Source organism: Ambystoma mexicanum, chromosome 1q (assembly GCF_040938575.1).
Source record: "Ambystoma mexicanum isolate Mex_15411 chromosome 1q, UKY_AmexF1_1, whole genome shotgun sequence".
NCBI classification, from domain to species: Eukaryota; Metazoa; Chordata; class Amphibia; order Caudata; family Ambystomatidae; genus Ambystoma; species Ambystoma mexicanum.
Genome location: NC_090922.1, coordinates 1,409,973,120 through 1,409,998,485, shown reverse-complemented (window position 1 = coordinate 1,409,998,485; position 25,366 = coordinate 1,409,973,120). Strand labels below are relative to the sequence as shown.

At 47.0% G+C, this 25,366-nt stretch overlaps 1 protein-coding gene across 3 annotated transcripts in view; it reads left to right on the top strand.

Annotated features, from left to right (window-relative positions):
• The window catches only part of RAD54L (RAD54 like), a 454,404-nt gene that overhangs the window by 173,839 nt on the left and 255,199 nt on the right, over positions 1–25,366 (top strand). For all 3 annotated transcript variants that reach the window (XM_069642281.1, XM_069642283.1, XM_069642282.1), the window contains 2 exons: positions 17,757–17,826; positions 19,576–19,864. In XM_069642281.1, the coding sequence (XP_069498382.1) occupies positions 17,757–17,826; positions 19,576–19,864 (359 nt within the window). The remainder of the gene's footprint in view (positions 1–17,756; positions 17,827–19,575; positions 19,865–25,366) is intronic.

The following is a 25,366-nucleotide window of genomic DNA, read 5'->3' as shown; positions in this document are numbered from 1 at the left end:
AATCACTGCGGTTTGTTCTGGTTGTATATGGGGATGGTTGCTGTTGGGGGGAATGATGGGGTGCTGGTAGGTTCTTGTTTCTGGCGTTGGAGGGGCGGGGTTGAGGGGATTTCAACTGTACTGTTTGGCAGACAGGTTTAATTGTTCATGGTGTTTGGGGGGGGTTATGGTATTGTTTGGAAACTCACATGGGGTACTTGACTGCAGTGAATAAAGGTGTGTATGACGCTATGCAATATGCTCACAGGGTGTGTGTCATGGCAGGGGATAGCTGGGCTCCGCTGGGGGGGGGATGACTGCTATAACAATGGGTAGTTGGCATGGGACGCAGCTGACAGTCCTTTCATGGAATATCGGGGGATTAAAAAAAACAGAAGTCTTGATTAATAGCAAATTATGGGAGGAATCATGGGGCAAATGTGTTGTGTCTCCAAGAGACGCACTTAGCTCGAGGCACTCCTCTCCCTAGGTTCCTGGGCTGAGGCAGACACAGATACGACTTGTATACTTATATACACACCACACTGCAATTTAAACTACATGCGCAAATTCCAGACGAAGAAGTACGCTTCATATTGCTTGCTGGCGAGATACTAGGCACTAATCTCCTGTTGATTAACATTTATGCTCCAAATACCGACTCGCCAGAGTTCTTTCACCAATGTGCAAGTCATATCCACAAGTTCCCAGGATCCAAAATTTTATGGGCTGGTGATTTTTAACCTTGCCCTCACGCTGGATCTCGCAGACTGGTCTTCCACAGGTGGTAAAGGCCTGGTCCGCTATAGCCCAATATCACGGGTTGCTGGATGTGTGGAGACACTTTCTTCTCTGGGGTACACGGCAGTGCTTCCAGGATCGACTATATCATGGTCTCCGATTCCTTGCTGGGCAGGGTTTCCGGGGCTTCTATCCTTTCCCAGACTCTCGCCGATCACTCCCTTTTAGGGTAAGTCTGGAGATATCCAAGTCCCCCATGGGCCAATTGAGATGGCGATGAGCTGCTGTGCTCGAAGATGCAGCATTCCATGCGGGAATTGAGCAGGATATTGATACTTTTTTTTTCGAGCGAACACCGACTCCGTTCCGGACCAGGGTATAATCTGGGAGGCCTTTAAGGCTTATATTAGGGGATGTTGTATATCTAAGGAAGGTGGGGTGCTACAGACTATTCGCCATTCCATGCAGGGGCTGTAGGGGCAGATTTGAGATAGAGAGAATGAACAAGGGAGACAGGACACGCCTGAACTTCGGCGCGAGCTAGGAGCGCTTAGGGAAGAACTGCGGCTTTTGGCTAGTAGTGAAGATAGATTTATAGGGGATCCAATCCTTGCGGCCAGATACGGGGAGGCAGATAGGCCGAGTAGAACCTTAGCATGGGCCATTCGAAAGATCGCGGCAGAACACTTGTATAACAGAGATTGAGAGTAAGGATGGGGAACTCAAGAAGGACATGCAGGGGATCTGTGATGAATTTAGAGAATACTACGAGCAGCTATATACAGCTCGCTCTACCCCTGGGCATGATGAGTTGATACGATATCTTGGTGAGGTTGCCCTATGGTGGATTGATGGGGAGCAGGGCAGCGCCCTCAACGAACCCTTCTCTGAGAATGAGATACGTGCTGCTATTAAGTCCCTTCCCAACGGGAAAGCTCCCGGGATGGATGGAATAACTGGAATTTTATAAGGCTTACGCCGACCAGGTGGTTCCTCATCTGTTGAGAATGTATGAAAGCGCCTTAGACAGTGGCACATTACCTAAGTCCACCAGATCGGCATTAGTGACCGTACTTTTGAAGCCTGATAAAAATCCCCGAGCGGTGTCATCATACAGGCCGTTGTCACTAATTAATACGCATAATAAAATTCTAGTTAAGATTCTTACAAGTCGTATCCTTCCTCATATCCCAGCCCTAGTCCTACCCGATCAGGCAGGATTCATCCTCTGTAGGTCCACACAACATAATCTACGTAGGCTGTTTACCCTTATGCATAACATCAATCAGAAGGTGCCGATGGTGGTCTCCGCGCTAGACACGGAAAAGTCCTTCGACTCAGTCGAGTGGCCTTTTCTATTCGAGGGCTTGCGACGCTCGGGATTCGGCCTCACATATATTAGGTGGGTCAAACTGCTGTGTACGGCTCCCCGTGCGTCGATATACACAAATGGCTTGGTTTCACGATGCATTTATCCCACACGTGGTACCCTCAAGGGCTGTCCATTCTCCCCGGTACTATTTGCTCTTGCTATGGAGCCACTGGCTTGTCACATCCGCAAACTACATGCACAGCGCGTCATCCGTATTCAAGCATATTTATCCACCATATCCTTGTATGCTGATGACATACTACTGTATGTTAAATATCCACGTGAAAATTTGGTCCCTTTGACACTCCAAGTGACTCACTTTGGTGAGCACTCAGGCATTAGGATCAACAGGGACAAAATCCGAGTTACTCCCCTTGACCCCAGTTGTGCAGCAGGCAGATGTGGGTGACAGGTTTCGCTGGTGCCCTCAAGCGATTTGGTACTTAGGCATCTCAGTATCCACTGATGGGGGTAGATTATATAGGGATCACTATATGGACTCACTGGAGGCAATAGAGCAGAAGGTTGAAACCTGGATACGCCTCCCAGTCTCTCAGGCGACTTGAATAGCCCTGGCCAAGATGGTGATACTGCCAAAGCTTTTGTAGGTTTATAAGAATGCGCCAGTGTGGCCCCCGGCTCAGTATTGGAGACTCGTATGGGGAGTGATGTCCAGGCTGGAATGGGCTGGGAAGAAACCTAGGATCTCCTACGATGTATTGATCCGGCCGTATGAACAAGGGGGGGTTAGAATATCCTGACATGTATTATCTGGCGGCGCAGGTGCAATATATACCCGATTTTGAGTGTTTCGGTTAGTACCTCCCCACATACCAGGCTAGCGAGAGCAATATCTGCTTCAGACACGTTGTTGGGCATGGCTTGGGGAAACAGAGGCGATACCACGGGATGAAATCCAGCCCTTAGCGATAACTAGAAAAGCATGGGAGCGAATGTGCCAACTGATAAACGCCACTCCTACTTACTTCCCGAATGTTCCTTTATACAACACAATTGGGATCCTGCTCATACATGAAAGATTATTCAGGGTGCTTTTCCAGGCGTTGGGAGCTCAAACGTTGGGGGACATGCTGTTAGACGGCAGATTTATACTGTGGGAGGAGCTTTGTCTTAGAGGCACGCATAATGCGGTGGCGCTGTTACACCATTACAGGCTGCGCAGTGTTCTTAAAGATAAATGGCCTAATTTCCCACTATCCCCGATTCCACAGCCTGCACAGAGCCATCTGATTAACCTGGCCTTAACTGGGAAAGTGATGTCCACTACTTATAAACTGATTAGGTCTGTAGTGTAGTGCGATGTCCATACAAATCCAAATGGGAAGTGGCTATGGGAAAAACATTGAGCGAGGCTCAATGGAAACTTGTCTGTATGCAAACCCGCCATATATCCATAAATGGTCGGTATAGATTGATACACTACAAATTTGTGCACCAGATGTATTATTCACTGCTTGCTCTACATAGGTTTTATCCGGACAGATCTCTGGATTGTCAGGTGTGGGGAGGAGCCGGCAGATTTTTTTTTCATGTTGCATGGCAATGGTCTAATATTTGCACTTTTTGGGAACCTGTAGTGGAGGCAATGAATGGTATGTTGCAGTCAGCGAGGGAATATGACCCTGAGTTGTGGTTAGTGGCCCTAATTGAGGGGGGTCTCGTACTGAGAAAAAACTGCTGGAGATGGCTACTGTGGTTGCCAGGTCTCTCGTGGCAAGGGCTTGGGCGAGACCTACCGCTCCCACGTTTTCGCGTTGGTTGGATAGCATGAGACTATGCGAACAGAGATAAACTAGATATGCCAAGACGCTTCCTGCCTCCAGTTGCCCATTTGACTATTGGCCCCCATTCAGGAACTATTTGCTGGAAATCGGCTAGGAGGCCCAGTCGCCAGAACCCACCATGAGTTGAAGATTCACTATCCACGGATCAAAAAGGTGTCTGTGGATGCAAGGTTGGGGCAGACCACCGATGGTTAAGAACTGTTCTGTGACTCTATTGCACTCTTTGATATGTGAAGTTGCTTTTGTTTTTCGGCACCTATGTGGGTGGGGGGTGGGAGGTAAGGTGGGTTGTTTGAGTTTTATGATGTTTGTTGTATTCTAAATAATAGAGAGGTTACAAAAAGTCTACCTGTCCTTACGAAGACCACTCCCAAGGCCTACACCCAGTTGCAATGCTCCGACAAGGGGCGTGCCTTTGGCGAGTTGCATAGTTTTCAGGAACGGAGGTCCAGACAGCCTGACCTGTCTCCTAGTCGGCACCAGCGCAAGCAGCAGAAAGGGGGGGAACAAGAGCTTCTTCCAGTCCCCCTCTACTCCTGTCCCCCTCCTCTGCCCCGTCCTCAGAGGGAAAGAAAGCATGATGTGCCCCTTTGGATCCATGGCTCTCCGGTGGGGGGCAAGCTTGCCCTTCACGCATATTGTTGGCACCAGAAGTTTGCGGATCCCTGGATCCTCTCAATATCCTTAGGGTACCGCTTACTCTCCTCCCCTCCCACAGATTGGGAAGACAACTCTGTTGTCAGAGGTTTGTTCGCTCATAGAGAGCCAGGCCGTGGAAGAAGTCCCACCCTCCCAGCGGGGCTTGGGCTTGCCATTCAGAAGAAGAGCCAGGCTGGCCTGAGAGTTGTGTTGGATCTGTCCACCCTGAACCTCTCCCTCCCTCTTCAAAAATTCAAGATGGTTACGCAAGCACTGTTTGCGGAGCCACTCTGCAGGGGAGACTGGATGTGCCCCCTGGATCTGAAGGACGCATATTTACATGTCATTATTTGGCAGCCTTATCTGTTCTTTCTTCGTTTCAGTATCACAGGATTCCACTTCCAATAAAAGGTTCTGCCCTTTGGCCTCATCTCGGCCCCAAGGGTATTTACCAGGCATATGAACGCAGTGGCAGCCCTCCTCAGGGCTCAGGGTCACCGCGTTTACCCGTACCGCGATGACTGGCTCGTCAGGGCGAGATCCCCAGAGGCGGTTCTCCACACTTCCTCCGACCCTTATGTGCACACGCCACAAATTGTGATTTCTTTTTTCCATCAATCTCAAGTCACTGCTGCAGCCTACGCAGAGCCTGACTTTTCTCGGCCTCATCTGGGATATGAGTTCCAAGAGGGTTTTCCCCTCTGAGGACAAGATCACTGCCATCAAGAGGGCCACAGGGCATTTCCTCAGCAGAGAAGTGACGTCACCCTGGTGGTACCTACATCTCTTGGGTATCATGGCAGCGTTCCTACTGGCAGTACCGTACACAAGGCTAAAAATTAGGAGGTTGCAGCTGCACTTCGCAGCCTCATAGAATCAGGAACGGGGATCCCAAGCAGAGCTTGTCAGCATTCTGTCTTTTCTCCACCAGGATCTTGTCTGCTGGTCCACGGACTGCAACCTGCGGGTAGGCAGGCCCTTCCGGCAAGCAGCACCGCAAGCGACCATCACCACGGACTCCTCCTTGGAAGGCGGTGTGGCGACCCTGGACAGTCACAGCGTCCATGGAGTCTGGTCCCTTCAGGAGCAGGAGGCCCATATCAATTGGCTAGAGCAAAATGCTATCTGGCTGGCTCTCAAAGCTTTTCTGCCGCTTATCAGTGTCAAGACGATCCTCATTCAGACAGACCATTCCACCAGCATGTATTACATCAACAAGCAGGGTGGCACCAGGTCCCCTCCTCTGTGCAGCTTAGCTGTCAGCATGTGGGAGTGGGCCCTGGAGAACAATATTTTCTTGAGCGCATACCACCTTCCGCGGGAGTCGAACCTGGAGCCGGACAGACTGGAAGCGGACAATTGAGAATTGCAATTGAATGATCAGGTCCTGCTTGGGATCTTCAGCAGATGGGGGCATCCTCAGGTGGATTTGTTTTCCACCTGGTACAACCAGAAGTGCCCTCAGTTTGCGTCCTGGCAGGTTCAGTGTCCCACCCCCCTTGACGACGCCTTTCAGTTACAATGGTCCACAGGGTGATCTGCAAGATAAGGGAAGCACGGCATCTCAGCATCATTCTGAGAGTCCCATGGTTTCCGGAGATGCTCAGCCTCTCGGACAGGCCCCCCATTCACCTGCCCACGGGCCCAGCACACCTACTATTGCAGCACAGGGGGCAGGGTCATTCTCCCCGCCCCGCAGAAATTGGCCCTCGCAGCGTGGTTCCTGAACAGGTAACACTAAAGCATCTGGGTCTGTCACGGTCTAACCTAGACATCATACAGGGCGCTAGGAGCTCTGCTACTAGGAGTCAGTATATGGGCTAGGTTTTGCCACTGGGCGGAATCCAAGGATGTGGACCCTCTCACTTGCACATTGGACGATATGCTATCCGTTTCTGCAAACCTTGCACACACAGGAGTGCAAATAGACACATGCCGCACCTATCTGGCAGCCATTGGAGCCTACCAGAACTCGGAGGAGGAGGGCTTCTCTTCCTCCAACCCGGTGGTTTAACAATATCTGGTTGGCCCTACCAGGCTCTACCCACCTATCAAGAAACCACACCCCGTGTGGGACCTCAATGTGATGTTGGGCGCCCTTGTGCACAAACCTTTTGAACCGATGGCATCCGTGGACATCAGGTTTGTGACCGTTAAAACAGCTCTTTTGGTGGGGTCTTACGTCTGCCTGCAGGGTTAGTGAAATCCAGGCACTGGTGCCTCTGAACCGTACACTACTTTTTGAAGGGATAGGTGGTCCTCCAAATACATCCCGCGTTCTTACCTAAGGTGGTCTCCTCTTTCCATCTGAATGAGGAGATAGTGTTACCTACTTTCTTTGTTCAATGCCGAAAGAGTCTTGCACTGTCTGGGCATCAGGCGCGCTCTGAAACTTTATCTGAACAGGACCAAGAGCTTACGGTATTCGGATGCTCTTTGTCAACTTCGGGGGTCAGGGACGGGTTATCAGGATTCCAAGACCTCTATAGCAAGGTGGATGGTTTGGGCCATCAAGGAGGCTTATGAGGGGCAGCACTAGCCACTTCCAGCGAACATGCATGCCCACGCTGTCAGGGGCCAAGGCCACTGCGGTCGCGTTCCAGCAATGCGTCCTGTGGCAGGTCATTAGCAGGGCGGCCACTTGGGTCTCCCCTTCGGCTTCTGCAAGCACAACTGTTTGGATGCTGGCTCTAGATCGGATGTGACGTTTCGACAGGCTGTCCTAAGGAACTTGTTTTCTTTAGGAGGGTCACCTCTCCACCCTCGGGCTACATTAAGATGTAATCGCCCATGCAGTATGGAGGAAAGGGGACAGGACATAGGAGTAATTATAAGTTACTTACCGTAGTGACTAATTTACTCCTAGTCCATAGTCCCCTTTCCTCCATACGTCCCACCATCCTCCCCCCCTAATAAAACTGGTGTCATTAGGCAATAGTAATATTGTTGATGCATCAAGGGGGTCTAAGGAGTGGCCCCCGGTGGGCGGAGTCAAGGGAGCGCCTGCTTCCAGGGCCGTGCGCCTCTAGATTTAATGGGGAAGAAGGTTTTTCTGGTAAAAAAGGTTCTGTCTCCCGTCCCTAGCGAGGGATGCCATACAGTATGGAGATGAGGGGACTATGGACTAGGAGTACATTAGTCACTACGGTAACTTATAATTCTATGCACATGCAGTCCTGAAAGGAACAAATACTATAGAAGGTGTCCTAATAGTTCAATTAGAGTGTGCATTAATTTCTTGACCAGCGTTCACAATAAATATCTGCTAATTTCCAACTCGAAAACAAAAAAAAAGCATAATCATTTTAACTTTTGTAAAAACGGGTATGAGTGGGTTTCATGATTTGCCCACCTCTTCCATTCTCTTTATTTAGTATTGTTTCATTATTTCTCAAGTGTCAGAGTCATGATTTTCCCTCAACATGTTTCTACACTAGTGACAGAAAACAAACCTATTCAAGGAGGCAGGGGACAAATTTTTTGCTCCAATAGGCCATCATATATTTACTAAATCAAGAACAGCGAGTACAGAAAAATATCCGGCACTTATAGAATACATAAAGTAACTAGTCAAACAGACATACATACAAAGTTTTCAGTGTATGCAAAGTAACATGAACACAAATACATCTTATATATACATTAGTAATCATTGGACTGTTAAACTTCTGGGAGACCGAAGAACCATGTTAGACTGGCTTGCCGGGGGTGAACAAATTCTGTGAGGTTGCTCCAGCTGGAGTCAACACCATGGAAGGTGGAAATCTAAAGTATGAGAGGTAAAATGTCCTGGATCGGTTCCTTTGTTTCATCTGGTTATTCTGTGTGTAATGCAGTCGTGTTGGCTTCTGCACGTAGTTTGTGGGGAGGTATCAGATGTCAAGTGCTGGGCTGCAAAACTGAAGCATGCGAGTGCAAGGTCCTTAAGAGAGGCATTCGTCAGCAGTGCTGCAGCGACAGGTTAAGTCTCATGGAGCCGACAGACGCTGTCTGGTTGCGGCCGGTTACTAAGGGCCTTTCGGATCTGAAGAGTTGGGAATTAAGGCATTTATTGTAAGCTCTGATCAAGAAATCAATGCACACCCTGTGCATAAAGATTTTAACTATTAGGACACCTTTTGTTATCTAGAATTTGCCTAGCCCTAGGTCCTAATTTAGAGGGGTCATCCCTTCTATTACGATAACTGAAAGAAACAAAAAACTACCCTTGTTGTTGTTTTATCCCCAGTTAGACAGAGGCCATTGGCTGCCATCCAGACCTAGATGCGAGCGTATGTCTTTTGGAGGGTGTAAAGGTCTTGCTCATAGTCACCTGTTAGCGGGAGAAGAATTTGTGTGTCGTTGGCATAGTTGACCAGGGTTTGGGTCATGGGGTTGTTGGGCACATTGGTCCAGATATTGAAGTGCCCAGTAATGTGAGTGTTGGGTGGTCTACTTGAATGGTAGCTAGCAAGTCAGAGATTGTTAGCAAAATGTCTGTCATATCCAAATGGTCTGTATATGAGCAGGAACCTGTGAGTGAGTGTTGATGGTAGAGAGTTTTCCTAGAAGGGATTCACAGTTCGAATTGCATGGCTGGGTTTCGGTGAGTGAGTTGGAGAAATTAGGTTTGTAGAGGATCGCTACTCAGCCACCTCTGGAAGGTCTGTTGTGGGGGATAAGCAATTAGCCAGGATGGGAAAGCCTACTGCGCGTCTGGTGCAAAATCGCCTGAGAACCAAGTTTCAGTGATGAAAATGAGGTCAGAATAGTCGGAGGATAGGAAGTCGAAGAAGCTGCGTCTGTTTCTCGCCACAGAGCGGGCACTGAATAGGAGGCAGGTGACTTTTTGAGTTGTGGTTGTTTTGTTGATGCTTGTGGCTGGGAGGGCTTGTTTGGATTGAGAGACAAAGGGTAAGCAGATAGTCGTTGCGGTGGAGGGTGTGGTCGGATCAGTCTTGGTGGCTGAGACTGGTCGCAGGGTTGTATTAGGGGTTGGGGACGGAAGTGCTCTTTGAGGGGCAGGGGTGAGTGGGTTTGGTCGATGGGGAGCGGGAAGGTTAGGCGGGCAGTGGTAGTTATGCGGGAGATGTGGTGGGGAGGATCAGGGGAGGGAGGGAGGGCGGTGAGTGGAGTGCAGGGTCCGAGAAGTTGTTGCTTGTGGATCAAGCCTGGAGGGCGGTAGGGGTTTAAGTGTACTTGGTGAGAGGCCGAGTTCAAGGGGGTGGAGATGGGGAAAGACTGGGGAGGGCCTGATGGCAGCATGGAAAAGGATGGTAAATTGGACCGATGAAGAGATGGTGAGGTATGGAGAGTCAAGGGAGAGGGCCGGTCAGTTTTTCCACGCTTATTGCATTTGGATGCAAGAGGGGTGTGAGAGAGGGTAGGTGGGACAGGGGGAAAAGGGGATGAAGCACCGGTTTTAGAAAGTGCAAGACGTGATTCTTTGAGAGAAGGGAAAGGGTTTGAAGGGTGGGGGGTGGGGAGATAAAGCGAGATGGTTTCTCAGGTGAAGAGGGGGGAGTTACTGGGCTGTGCAGAGTTCGGGGGGTGGTTGTCTCTGGGTCTGCACTGTCAAGGAGACACTGGGATTTGGTGGAGAGGTGGTGTGTGGGTATGGGTGGAGTTGGTGAAGGGTTGACGATGTTGGTGTGGCATGGAGCTTTGCACAAGTGGGTGAGTGTTAGTACAGGGGGCAAAGGGGTTTTGGCAGTGGTGTGAAAGGCTGAGGTTGTTGGGGCTGGTCTGGGGTGGGGGGGGGGGTGGAGTTCTGTGAGACGCCACGGATGTTGTGTTCATGGTGGGGTGCTCTTGTTTGGAGTACCAGAGAGCACCTCTGGCTTGAGAGTTGGAAAAAGCACAGGGAGTATGAGTGGGGGGAGGAGTTCATTCTCAATAGATGCCTGGGGGTAGAGAGAAGGCGAGAGGGGGTGTTGGGCTAAAATGTGTGGGATGGGGGCAGGAGGAAGATGGTGTGTGGCACGCCAGTGTGCTCCTCTGATCTTGGAGTTGGAGGCGGAACAGTGATTGGGGTGGGGGAACAGGGTACGGGGTTGGAGGTGGCGATCCGACGTGGTATGCAGGGGGGGGTGTGAATGAAGGGACTAGTATGGAGGACATGAGCCAGGTGGGGTGCATTATGCTTGTGGTGCAGAAGGGACAAAGTTGTGTGGGTATCCCTATCTGGAAAAGGAAGTCGGTCATGGTTGAGGGAAGGGGTAGTGCAGCAGGTGAGCGATTGGGTGTCCAGAGTTGCTGTGTGTATAGAGTGCTAGGACGGAAGGTATCTGGATCAACGCACCTAAGACTAGGATAGCGGGAATCTGGTGAGCGATAAATGCAATGGCAGCAGCTAGATTTGGGCAGAGGGGGAGAGGGCCTACCACATGGGCACAACAGTAAATGCAGTGACAGTGAAAGCAGTAGCAGTAACAGTAAATGCAATGACGGTAGATGGAATAACACTAAGTGCAATAGCAGCACCTAGATTTGGGGTACCTTAATCCCTTCTCCTAGTGAGACCCCGCAGCACTGTTTGCTGGACTACTGGATTTTTGGTCTGTTCTCCTCGGTGAATGTGAACCTTTTTCCACACTCACTCATTCTTTAACCCTATTTTTGGGATCCTTTTGTATTTCTTTTTTTATAACTTTTTCTTGGAGTAATGCTTTACAGTGTTGCTGGGATCCCCTTGGTCTTCCCTTTTTATGTTCTGTTATTTCCCTTGTGGTAACACGTTCCCAAGGCAGGGGGATATTTAGTATGCTTTCTATCTTTTCTATTGTGAGATCCGCACACCCCACCTTATGTGGAGTGCTGAGGGTTTAACTGTATCCCTTTTTTCACTGCTCCTTTACCTTTTGGTTACAGTGACAAGCAAATCTGAATGGCTGGTGGCCGTGGATTTATCATACCTACCCTTGTGCCATTTTTACTCCCAGGTTGTACTCACAGCTGCAATAGTGCAAAGAAGGGTCATCACCCTCAATGGTGACTATGTTCTTTTTTCATCAATTCAAGATAGTTTGTTCCTTCTTGGTCCTTCTGCAGTGCAGGGTGTGGGAGGTCCTTGTTTGACTTATCTTCAGTGGGATCTATTTGTGAAGTCCGCCAAGGCGTCAGTGTGTCTGTGAGGGCAGGAAACGGGTGAGGACTCCAAAACTCTGCTGTTCTTTGTCTTCTGCTGTGCCTGCCTGGAAACCATTCCAACTGGGAGGCTGGCTGTCCTGTAAGGACAGCCACTACCCACAGTTTTAATGGTGCATGGGCCCTGACTGGCTGGTTTCCTGCATAAGAGGCATGGATTCTGAGGCTGTAGAAAGATAAGTTGACCACTGGAACTGAAGAAACGACACGGAGGAAGAGGGGGCAAGCCTGAAGCCAATTACAGACCAGAGATGCCTTCTGTGTAACTGCTGCTGTCTGACCCCATTCTTCTGAGCGTTTGGAGAGCCCCGAAAAGGACTCCTCTCTCCCTTAGGCTGGTGGGTCCAATCAGTCTCAAGATGACCTGCATTTCGAGCCATCCCACAATGAACTGTTACCTTCACGAACTGCAAAAACCGCCAATACCCTGGGACCTGTAGCCACTGTGTAGTGCATTGCCTTCCAAAGATCAAATCCTCACAAAACTTTGGTGCACTCCTTCCAGACCTCTAGAGGTAAGATGCCACTCATTGAAGTCCCCTCATCAGAGTGCTGGACCGAGAAAGTGAGACAAATTGACTGGTAGTGTCCGTTCTTCCCTGGTGCTTTGGAAAAGACTCCAAAATCACAGAACCCCCGAAGGATAATTTGCTGAGAGCCTCTTCACTCGACTGCTGCTGCGAGATGCATTCCTGTGTCCCTTCTTTTGTCTGACTGACCAAGAATCCGGTGACCGGGTCTGCTGCTGCATCGGGGGGACGTCATGCTTCATCCTCTTAACGTTCAAGCTATGTTCAAGATACTGTGAGACTCTAGGCAAAATCTACCTAGAATTGCTTTGCTGCTCATGTGTTGCTGGAGTTCTGACTCGTGTGTTTGGGAGGTCGCCAAAAGACACTTTTGGCCAGGCCTAACACCTCCGATGTCCCTGACCCGTTTCCCAACAAAGAGTGTTACTTACATACTACTGAAGACTACCTCTGGAACTTTTGACGTTTACAAGCTTGTGCCTTACCTGTTTTGCCAATCTTAACTCTGAGACACTCCTAACTAGATAGTGATGGACTTCTAAAGTGTTTATCCTATGTGAAATAACAATTATTTTCCTGCTTTATGTTGGTTTTGTTTTCTCCATTCGTACCTGAAATCGATATTCTGAAAGTTATTAGAAAAGCTTTTCTTACCTTTTATTTGCATACTGCCATTCTACAGGTATTACATAAGTGATTTATTATTGTGAATGTTGCATTGGTTATTCTTAGTTGCTTATTGTGTGTTATAGTACTTACCTTTCTGAAGAATCACCTTTTACCTTGTTGTATATATAAAATAAACCATTATTTTCATGTAAGTTTTGGTGTCTGTTTCTCCTCCTAAGATAAGTCCCATGTTTGAGTCTACTAAAGACCTACTAAAGGTGGGCTTTTGTAAAACTCCCTAACCGTATCCTCTCCCCAATTAGAATTCCAAGACTGAGTCACAGCTTCCACAGGTAGAGAGTTCAGTGTGGCTTTCGTCAAAGGTGCTTTCTGCATAGGTGTGGTCACCAGACGCTGATGTACATCTAGACCGCTATGTAAGGCTTCCAGTAAATAAGCCCTGACCTGTGTTTTCGCCATCATTTTATCTTCCCTTAAAGATGCCAGAATGTGCAGAGCCCTGTCTTTAACCAGGGCAGACCCTTCAGCTTGCCCAGGTCACAGAAGTAGGTAGCCAGTGAGAGCTTAAGTAACAAGGATTTTATAGGTCTAACCAACCTGGCTATGAACGTTTTAGGTCATTAGCTCCATTATTAAGTCCTTTGTCAGAGGGCTGTGAGTACCCGCCCATAGTGTGGCCCCCTGTGAGATGGGTCTCACAAAGTGAATGTCCGCCAAATAGATAATGGCGATTTCCTAATGCATGGAGTACACAGGTGCTGAGAGAGGGGCGGAGGGGGGGCATAAGCATACTTCTTAGAAATGCATTTGCCAGTTTTTGTAGGTAGGGGGCCCTTGTGTACCTCCATAATTCACACCCAAAGGTGCCAGTGGGTATGGTCTTGCTCTCGTAAATCTTGACCATATGTTCCACAAAGGAGCTTTTTAGATTCTTAGCTAATCTAAGGTTTCCCCCAGTGGTTTGGCTCATCCTAACACTTCACCTAGTAATGTGAGTATCCCACTTCAATCTGTTATTGAACCTTCTCCCTAAATAATCAAAGAATGAACGACATTCCACCTTGTTCCCTCCAGAAGCCTCTGCGGGCCTCGTCTGGGTGTCTTGGAGAAGCACATGGTGAAACATTTACCACTAATGACACCGAGCACCGCTCCCTCATGTATTTAACATACGCGATGATCAGGGGCTGCAGTGATCTAGGAGTTTTGCCCATGAGAACAGCGTCATCAGCAAAGCTGAGCGCTGCCAATCTCCTGCCACCACATAGGGGGACATGATACTTAAAGACCCCATATAAGAAGCAAGACAATTTACATATGGGTTCAAAAGGATTGGGGCAAGGACACACCCGTGGCGGATCAGCTTTTGTACAACCAGGCAATCCGAGTTCTCCACCCTGACCATAACGTACGTAGGCCCTCGCATTCTCATGGAGTGACTCTATCAGCTGTATTAAAGGGCCCGGTGCACCCATCTCTCGCAAGGACTTCCACAATAGTCTCCTATCAACGTGGTCAAAGGCCGCTATAAAGTCCATCAAGGCAGCGTAGATGGGAAGATCCAGAACCCATGTATGTGTTTCTAAAATGAGATTCAGGTTAAGGCACTGCTGTATCGTGCCACTGCCTGTACGGAAAGCGGATTGAGTGTCTGACAACATGCAGTTTTCTATTAGCCAATCCGCCAGCCGCTCCAGGGTAACAGGTCTGTATTGTAATATACTGTTGAGCTAATCAGGATGGGGTAGTAGTAATGAGCATTAGGAAGAGATGTTTTGGGGTGCAAGCAGCCCTCCTGTGTGATGCCTTTCCAGCAAAAGGTGCAATTGAAAAGCAACTGGCAGAACCCAGTATTAAACAAATACAAGCCTAGCTATTATGTGCTATACTCAAACTGTACCACAACTTAGCTCAGTCCTGTTCGTCTTAAAGGTAAAGCAAGTACAAGATAAATAGTAGACATCCTTTGTCTATTGGTAGCATGATCCCAGTGCAGACTGTGCTTTTCCGAGATGCGAGTAGGCAGCAGAGGCTTCCAAGCAACATCCATGCTGCAAGTACCAAAAGAAAAGTAATATCCTTGCAAGGCTTTATGAAAAACTAAACGTGCTAATCCCTCCAACCGTACAAACGAAAAATCACACAATCGCAGCAGGCTGGACACATACTGTAGGCACACAGGTAAACTGATGCGTGTGATGCGTGTACTGCAGGAGGAATATCACAAAAGAGGCAAATCGATGGTAGCATAAGGGAAATATAAAGTGAAAATGTTACTTTTAAATTATGTTGTGTGTCTCATGACTCAACACACTGTGTGCTGCAGTCCACAAACCCAAATGAGATGGAGCTCTGTCATGCTCCTCTTACACAAGGGACGCGCGCAAAGTCACCTACAGGAGCACTGTCCCAACTGTGGCCAGTTGGGTGCAATAGTCAGAGTCCTAAGGCAGGCAGCCACAGAGTTCTTTCAGCTGTGGCATCCCTGTCCTGCTGAGAAAGTCGTGGAAAGGGTCTCTTGTGGTTCTCTGATAAATCTCTTTACCCTATGGTAGTGGGATCCTATTCTAGTAATGGTGCATTTGTGTGTTTTCAGGCTCACTCCTAGAATCCAATTAGCACTACATCTTACCGCATGTTACACCCTCTTTCACGACACTTTCCAGAGGCCATAATCCATGGGAACCCACACGAGGAGAGAGTAATGCAAATAGGGAAAAATCACAGACTGCAAAACCAAGCTCGCCTAAGTTGTTACGCCCTGACTGATTACGCTTCCACGTGCCCTGCCTCATGGGATCAACCAGTCTATATGTGATTACATTACCTTGAAAGCTCCCCCCTGGAGTTTAGGCTCAACTGCTCAGTGTATGGTCCAGTGCCATCCTTTGAAATCTGCCTTTGCCAGCCAGTGAGCACATTCACTTGGTGGATCTGAAGGACGGGTCAGAGAGGAGTAAGGAAAGCATAACTGGAGCAAAGGGAGGGTGCAGATCAATGAAAGTCCTTAGTCTATTCAGAGTGCATGTCGCAGGGAAGCGAGGAACCGTGCAAGAAACCTTTTAGGTAAATGCAGGGTTCCTGCCAAATCATTAACACGTAGTGCAAGGGAATCCGATGTCTAACATTGGCTGGTGTGTCAAATAGAGGGCGCACAGCAGTAAAATACAATGGTGCCAGAGATCAGCTAGCTACCTTATTGGTCGCCATAGCAACCTCGGTAGTGGCAGGGATACCGGAAGGCTGGTAAAACATCTTTAATGGTGCATAGCAAATCTGCAGAACGAACATTAACTCTACAGGACACCACCAAGAAATCTAGAAAGCACCCGCCCCTTATACCTTTCTTCGCAATTGGCCTCTATGGGTTAAATATCAGATTGCGAAGTATCTCCACATAAGAATACACCCATCTGTCAGTTCGCCAACTCGCGGGTAAGGAGGCCTCGTAATTGGCTGCGTATTGATATGATTGGATCAGCTCAGTCTTATCTAGTTCTGACTAGATTAGATAGAAGAGTCCTTGTTGCAACTGGGCTGATAAAATGGTTCACGTTCAAGCAAATTCACTTGGAAAGCAAAGCGTGAATAATATGAAAAAAAGAATCCCCCCTCACAAAAGCCAAAACGGAAATCTGCATGAAGCGAACATCTTGGCAGAAAACATGGCAGTCGCATTTTCCACATGGGCCTAATTAATTTGGCCTATTCTATCGATGGCAGCCCTTCATTGGTTTGCCTTTAAATATTCTCCTGCATTATTGCAGCAGTTAAAACTTAAATGCGCCTGAGATATCGGCTCCGATTATCGTAACAAATGGTCAGCCACAGTAGAAACCACTAACACCTTGTTTTAAGGCACACGTCACTTTATCCAAGTGAGCCTGATTACCAGACCTGACGTGATGCATAGTTCATTCACCAGAGCTCCTGAAATGCTGTGAAAACCTAGTATTCTCAGGGCAGATGGGAATCTATCGCAAATACTATCTAGCTCTTCAGGTATACTTCAGTTGTATGTGCTGTAGATTTTTTTTGTTGGCTCGCTGACAGTGGACCCCTTTGTAAAAAAAAGTGTACAGTATTGATTCGACATATTGAGATGATTAATGAAATATCTCATGAGGAGAGGAATTAGTTGCAAAATGGAAACCAATTACACATATTGGATTTATTTTTAAGTTTTGTAATATTCTCAATCGCTGGTGTGCTGCTTCAAAGCGCCTGGGAAGAACAAAACAAGACAATGGATACAATGCAAAGGTGTGGCATATACACCAGTACTAGGAAGCACGGGATGAAGTTACATGCCCATGTATTCTGCTTAGTTACAGTCTGTATCGGAGATCCGAGCTGGCACTTGGGTTACATAGTGTGGGTGGTGCTTTTGCTAAAGCACCGTTGGTTATAGGAGTGGTGCACGTAGCGTATTCATATTTTAACAAATATAAAACCAGTGTGTAGGAACCAGACCGGGGGGAGGGAATTCGAGTTTATCTGGTAGTGGCTGAAGGCGCTCATTGGACAGAAGTTCTACTTAGAAGGTAGTAGTGCGCAAGAGTTCAGTAATGGAGTCATTCAGGGGGCTGGGGAGGGGGTTATTTTGGTTAATGTATGCAGGCATATCCGAGTTAGTTCTTGTGTTCATGGACCCAGATTGGCCCATTCCTTTTCAAACGATTGCACAACTACAAAGAACAGAACATTGTGAAAAATTAAAGGAAGGGGTCTACAGGCTGCGGATTATCTGAAGTGTACCTCTGTGATCATTAAATGTATTCTCATGCACTAAGTTTCAGAATAGAGGGAATGAGGTATGTTGGGAATGTATTTGCAATAATGGATTTGCATTGCGAGAATCATGCACTGTTACACATGCATCTTTCAGTTGCTGCTGTTCTGTTTTTTTTTTTTTACTGTTTGTTTATATTTCAGGGAGAAATTACCAGTCCATGTTGTGGTGGACCCTGTTCTGTGTCAGATTTTACGTCCTCATCAAAGAGAAGTATGACTTGTGGACTTTCTATTTAAAATGAGGCATTTGAATCATTGAAAAATGATGTAGCGGATCGTTATAGGTTTTACGTAATTGCCACCAGCAATACCACATGCAGTAATTACCTGTTTTGGTGTGCGGTATTCGGAGGCATTTTTATTTATACTTAATTTGCTGCCACTAGGGTGGGAACGTATTGACGGACATGTAATTTTAATTAGAACCCTGGACAGATGAATAACTGTTAACCATTGGTCAATGTGCTGTCTATATGAGCCGGTATGGTCCCGGAGCTTTCGTGTAGCCCGCAAAATTGGCTTTGTGTTTTTTGGGGGGTTTTATAGCTTGGAAAGTCGTGCACTAACTAACAATGCTTCATCCCCTCACCCTCCTTACGTGGCCTTGTTTAAAATGTCATTTTCCTACAAATATGTCATTATTTCGTTTGTTAGTTTAAATTAATAATGCACTTTAAATAAGCATTACATGTTTTCATAATGTTACTTTTCATGTTTTTTGTAAACTTTAATATTCCACATGGAATATTTAAGTTGCCCAAACAAATATAATAAATCGGAAATATAATGTTTTCATAACCTTTTTTTGGGTTCGGCCATGGGTTCTAATAGCTTTATAGACCGCGCCCGAGTGCCGTAGCAGGAGTTATGGGCCCTCGTACCTTGCTGGCCCTCGTGGGAGTGCACAAAGTTATAATAAACGCATACTTTAACTACAAATTGAAATCCTTATTTTCAGTTCCTGTTTGTAGACTGCATCTGGAGCAGTAGAAGTCCCAGCCAGTATAAATGCACAGGAAGATTAGTATTGCCCCTTCTGCGCAGCGGGGGTGATAAGTGGAGCATGAAGCATGCTCCCATTATCACTCGCCCTGAAAATGAACATGATGCTTTTTCTTTTCCAAAGAGTGCCGCCTACTTTGAGAGTGAGATATTTGGGTAGGAAGTGTTTATTTAAGCAGTTTTTTTGTATAAAAGATTAGCTTGGGTAGGAGCTGGAACATCACCGCTTTTCCTTCCTACCCATAACGGTATGTTCCGTTCATCTTTCCTTTCCAATGTCACTGCCTCTGCAGCAAGAAACTACTCTGGCACACAGCCGAATACCACTCACAGCCCCTTGCAAGTGGGCAGTATTTATTTTATTTTTTAGCAGGCCAGGCGATTGCTGTCCATTTAGAGGAATCCTGACCACAGTTTGTTTCTCCAAATAGGCTTCTGGCAATTCATTGTTATGCTTCTAATCAAGTATTATACCTCGGGTAAATAATCATTTTACGAATCTTTACCTTTCGCTAAAGATGTATTGTAGCATATTCAATAACGGTCACCTGGCTAAGACCAGCCCGGTTTTTCAAATAGCAGGTCTACATTTGACTTTTCAAATTCCCATGGAAAGTCTATACCTATATATTTAAATGGTCAGAGAAGTTAATTCTTGATTTACCAATTATTTCCCTTTTTGATAACATCTAAAGAGATCAGAGGCGCACTAAGAAGAACCTTTTGTTTTAGGCTAATGAGCATTTTACAGTGATCATTCATGTTAATACATAACTTTGATTTATTCTCACTACTTATTGACCTCGTGCTATTTTGGACTTTATTTTGTGTTTTGAGAATTTAAGTTACTACTTTGGGTGGGGACAACTGGTCTGTTAGGGAGGGCAACTGCCTCCCCTTTTTCCCTTCCAACCTTTGCATGCAAATTAATAGAACTATCCTGTGTTTTTGCCTCTAGGGAGTTAAGTTTCTTTGGGATTGTGTGACCGGCCGACGGATTCCCGGCAGCCATGGTTGCATCATGGCGGACGAAATGGGTCTAGGAAAAACGTTGCAGTGTATTTCGCTGATGTGGACCCTGCTACGGCAGAGTCCGGACACCAAGCCTGAAATTGAGAAAGCCGTTGTGGTCTCGCCTTCAAGCCTCGTGAGAAACTGGTACAATGAAGTTGGTAAATGGTTGGGAGGAAGAATAGAGCCCTTGGCCATTGATGGTGGAACAAAGGAAGAGATTGATCGCAAATTAGGTACGTCTTCTAGCGCTTTTAATGCTCAAATTGAAAATGGGTTGCTGTACAAATGTCATTGAACTGAGTCAAATGTATTTAGCAAACCAGTCTCACCCCACCCCCAAATGCAATCACGTGGCAAAAAACAGTAAGTGGAGAAATTTGTATTCATTTTTTCATCTTGAACATTATCATTGGTGGTATGATCTCGACACATACATGTTTAAATGAACAAAAGTTGTGCAGTCAATGAATATCTACCTTATAACAACAACCCCTGACCTTATGAATGCTCCAAATGGGTAGCATGAAAACAATGTCAGTTGCATATAGACCGCCACGCCTGTCCAGCATATAGACCGCCACGCCTGTCCAGCATATAGACCACCACGCCTGTCCAGTGAAGAGTTTCAACTCATTTACTCTCCAGGTCATTCCTTATTTCTTGACCATGCTTTCTTCAAGTGCTGTGTTTAAGGCCTCACAGGCATGCCTTTTGGTCAACATAAGCTACGTTTTGCTTCAAATTGTCATGGTGTTCTTACCATGCCTGCTAGCCACTGCTAGACAGCGTCTGAATACATTTTGCAAATTATAGAGCTGATTCTTGCACAAAACTCAGGAAGCAAGTTGGTGAAGGTCTAAGTTTTAGCTTGAAATCTCTCCCTCTGTGGGACTATCATGTTATAAATGCAACATCTTTACAGTGTAGGGATAGCAGAAGATCCCTAGAGGAGATGCACATGTATAGCTCATTGGGACACGTAGGGTCCCTTAAGAGACCCCCAGTGCTCCATATTCTGCAACCAACCTTGCTGGTTTGCAAGAAGTTATTTTGTTTATACTTTACCGAATCGCATGCCTTGACACTGTCCTTTCTGTCAGTTGGGTTTGGCAGTCTTAGGAATAAGCTCCTGGAAGTTGTCTTGGAAAGGTAAAACATAACCTTTGCAAACAAGCCTTTGTTCATCATGGGAATGATTGAACACACCTCGACCCCATCAAACAGCCCCACACACACTGATCTATCTTGATGCACAAGATTTCTCCATTCTGTATGAGGCCAACGAGTTACAGTATGCACATGTGTGCATCAGCTATGCATCCTTACTGCTTAATGTTTCTTACCACATTCCCCTTTTGCACAGTTAACTCTTGACTGACGCCCTTGGCAGGTGGGCTTGGTAGTGCCGTGCCAGAATTATTGGTCTTTGGACTGTAAAATGTAACACTGGCAAATAGGCATCCATGCTTTTGGGTGTTCCCTCGCTGTTATTGGTATCACCCACAGATTACTATGAATCCGCCCCCAAGAATGCTGCCTACTACCACAATCACCATGGATTGCCATCCAAAATCTGCATTCCAGCGCTGATCTACTTGAGCTAGGTTAATATGATTCCAAACTATCACAAACCCAACCCCACTCCCTTTTCATGTCTTCTTTCTCCTTCTCCCAACACCTGATGTTTATCTGAATCTGCACCCCTTTTTCCTCTCCTCCTCCTATCACAATCTGAATACCCTGAGCTGCGGTACATTGGACAAGCCTTGTTGCTGGAGACAACACTTGTTACTGTTGTCGCTGGACAAAAGCCTTTTTGAACTTTAACAAGCATGTAGATTCACTGTAACCAACATTAGCAAGGTTATATACCAGCCTGGTTTCACAGTGTTCCACAAATTAATCAATACCATAGTTGTAAGTGAGGGTGCTCGAGAGCCCGAGCAGAATGGCCGCAGGGTGACAGAACTCTGGTGCTGGTGAGCTGCTGTGTACCGCTTTATCCCGCTCAGCCTGCCGAAATCCACAAAGTATAGCTGGATCACTGACATTTAAGTACTGTCCTGGAGACCACACGTTATCCATATTTGCCCGACAACTGAAGGATTTGCTGTGATCACGTAGATGCGGACCCCAGCGGCCTATGACCTCATGGTGCTCACCTGCGCTGTGGTCGCTGCAAAATTTAACCCTCGAACCCTAATGACTGGGACATGCGACAATGGCTTGAAGCACTCTGAACCCTGGGAGCAGAGGGAGAAGCCGAACTGCAAGACGAGCAGGGGCCAGGGGCCCGATTGGGATGCCTGGGCAGGAGGAGCTGAATATTCATCTGACGGCTGGAACTGCCGCTGGTGCCTGCAGCGGGAGTCGGACGCGGTGGTCGGTGCGCCACCGCTGGGCCACAGCAATGGTTGCCTGCAGCCTACCACTTCTCATGGACTCGCCTACGGTGCCGGCGGCCCTGGTAAGGCCTCATAGCACTTCCTTATCGGATCTGCCAGACCCTGCCACATGCTACGAGCACAGATCCAGCTTTTGGGCACGGGGGTGGACCTGCGCTGCCCTCAATGACAGAGATGGGAAGAGGGGGCTGCCACCAACGACTGCAATACGCTGGCGGCGCTGAAACCCACTGGTGGGGGTGAAAATTACATTGTATTACACACCATTGTTTCCTGCTTCCCTGGGTGCTGCATCACCAAATACCTTCCCCCTGCATGCTCAGGGACTACATCCTTACTGTTTACACAGAGCTTGCAGTGGAGAAATACAGCATGTATTGTATTGTATCTGATATTTGTAGAGCGCACAAAAACCAGAAAGTATCGAGGTGCTAAGGGTGAGAGAGAGACTAATGAGGTTAGGCTGAAAACAGGTACGTTTTTAAAGCCTTACCGAATGGAAAAAGCTCTTGAGGTTTGCGAAGATCAGGAGGCAGGAGGTTTTAGAGCACGGGGGCGAGAACAGAAAAGGATCTCCCTCCAGCTCTGGCCCGAGACAATCTAGGAACAAGTAGCAGAAACTTGGTCGTTGAGCGCAATGGGCGAATGGGGATATAGGGCTGGATCTTGGAACGTAAGAATTCAGCTCCAACTCCGTGGATAGCACGATGAACCATACAGAGAAACTTACACTGGCTTCCCAACTGATGCAGAAGTTCTCGGGAGTGAGCAAGCCTAGGGGCTCCAATGGCAAGACGTGCTGCAGCGTTCTGGAGAGTTTGGAGGCGGTGTAGTAGCCTCTCGGGGTGCAATAATCTAAGGAACTCCTAATAGAGGCTGTAACAACTTTTGATCTGAGAGCAGCTGGAAGAATGGGGAGACATTTTATTTTTTAGACCCTTACGTTTTATAAAGCCCATCTGGCAGACTGCGGAAACCAGGGCTTCCCAGTAACCGGTAGACAAGTTTGATCCCAAGACATTTTACCGCGTGGGAGTGTTCAGGACACGGATCAAAAGAAAAAGGCTGACCATCCGCATTGGAGCCAACTAGTAAAACCTCTGTCTTGTCACCATTTAACTTTAGCCAGTTAATAGCCATCCAGTCACTGACTGCAGCAAGGCAGTTTTTCAGCTTATTAATCGGATCAGTGGAGGGCGTGTTTAGGCGAAACAGAATCTGGGTGTCGGCATAGGAGAAGAAATGTACTGCATGAATGTTGAAGGATTTATATTGCGCACATAACAAACTGAATCGAATCCTGGTGTTGATGAAACGTATACCTAACACACACAGAGAATCAGTCGGATACTTAGAGCCCGCAGCAAAATTTACCAACAAGGAAACAATAAAAGGATTAGAGCCTATTTAAATAGGTAAGTCTTAGGCCTGCTCTAAATGTCAGTAATGAGTTTACCCTTCTTAGTTTCAGGGACAAGCTGTTCCATAGTCTGGGACCAGCGACTGAAAAACTGCGATCATCCTTTGTTACACAGTTTGACCTCAGAACAGTAAGCAAGTATTGATCTTCTGATCTTAAAGCCGGAGTAGCGTGGTACCCCTTTAATTTATTTGCTAAATAAATTGGTGCCAGTCCATTTAGACATATGAATACTAAACGCTCAATCTTGAATTGAATGCGGTCCTCCACCGCTAATAAGTGTAAAGAACGGCGGAGGCCTGAGATTGGAGTGTTTTTAGATACCCCAAACACCAGTCGGACACCAGCATGTTGCGCCTTTGTAGGCGATGGATCTGCTTTGCCGGAGCTCTGGCCAAATGTCTGTTACAATAGTTTAATTTAGAGTTGACCAGAGCTCCGACCACCAGGGCACAATCAGTGTCTGGTATGTAAGGTAGTGCCTGACGTAGAAGGCGGATATTTATAAAAAAAACTGACTGTACCATTGCTGACACCTGACCACTACAGCCCATGTCGCTCTGCCATACAGAGCCAAGATTCTTAACCTTGGTAGCGTATTTAAGGTTAAATCCCAAAACTGGGGTGGAGGAGCACTACTCTTTCCTTCAATTAGGTGTTTCGGTCCTAGTAATATGATCTGAGTCTTGTTAGGAGTGAGTTGCAACCAATTTTGCAACATCCAGGACCCTACTTCCTCCAGACACTTAACCACCGTAGCAAGGGCGTCCTCGACATCGAGTCTGATGGATAGTTGCATGTCGTCAGCGTAGGAGTGGAATCTGAGATATTTCTCCAAGAGGTTCATTAATAATCGATATATATTAAATAAAAGAGGGGAGAATGCTGATCCCTTAGGTACACCGCAACACTGGGGTAAATTATCAGACCAGAAACCGCCCACCTGCACACACTGTTTTCGGCAAGTGAGGAACGAGGTAAACCAGTTCAAAGCACAGGAATCTACATTTACCAAGTTCTTTATATGACCCAACAGGATACCATGGTCCACCGTGTCAAACGCAGCAGAGGTCGATCATTACAAGCAGGGAGAGCTTGCCTGCATCCCCGGCCTGCAACATCTCATCCCAGACTGCCATTAGTGCCGACTCTGTCCCATGCTTGGGGCGAAAGCCGGACTGCAATGGGTGGAGAAAGTCATGGTCTTGTACAAAAGTCTGGAGCTGGCTTGTAACTAACTTTTCCAGGACTTTTCCTGGCCATGGTAGACCTGCAATCAGGTGATAATTATTATAATCTTCTGGGTCGAGATTAGCCTTTTTTAATAGTGGTAACACTACTGACAGTTTCAGAGAATCGGGAACTAACCCTGAGTGAGTGAACTGTTTATGAATCTCGTCATAAAAGGGGTAAGCTCAGACGAGAATCGCTTAGCGGCTAGTGCCGGGATGGGGAAAAAGAGTTATTAGTAGGCTTAAATTGTGACAGGTGAATGAGGATATCGTCCTGTTTGAACCTAAACTGTACAATCTCAGTCGGTGGACTCTGATTTTCTGGGCAGTTCTTTGTCTGCACCATCTTCCACCGTTGTAGGATCTAAATCTGAGTCTAATGTTGTTTGAGATCTTCATGATTTTATCTCTGAAACCATTAGCATGAACTGCTGAGGTAGTTTTTGCAGCAGTGTTTATCTTGGGCTTGACAAATTTGGTAATTGTGTTAAAAAATTCTTGTGGGTGATTTGCCGCTGCTGTAACTCTAGACAAGAAATTCGATTTTTAGCTAGCAGCGCATGTTTTGGTGATTTCAACAGATACCATCTGCTCTCATGGTATTTCAGCTCCTTTTTAAATCATGGAGTTGCATGGAATACCAAGCCTTGGATGAACTTTTGGGGGCAATCGATCTCA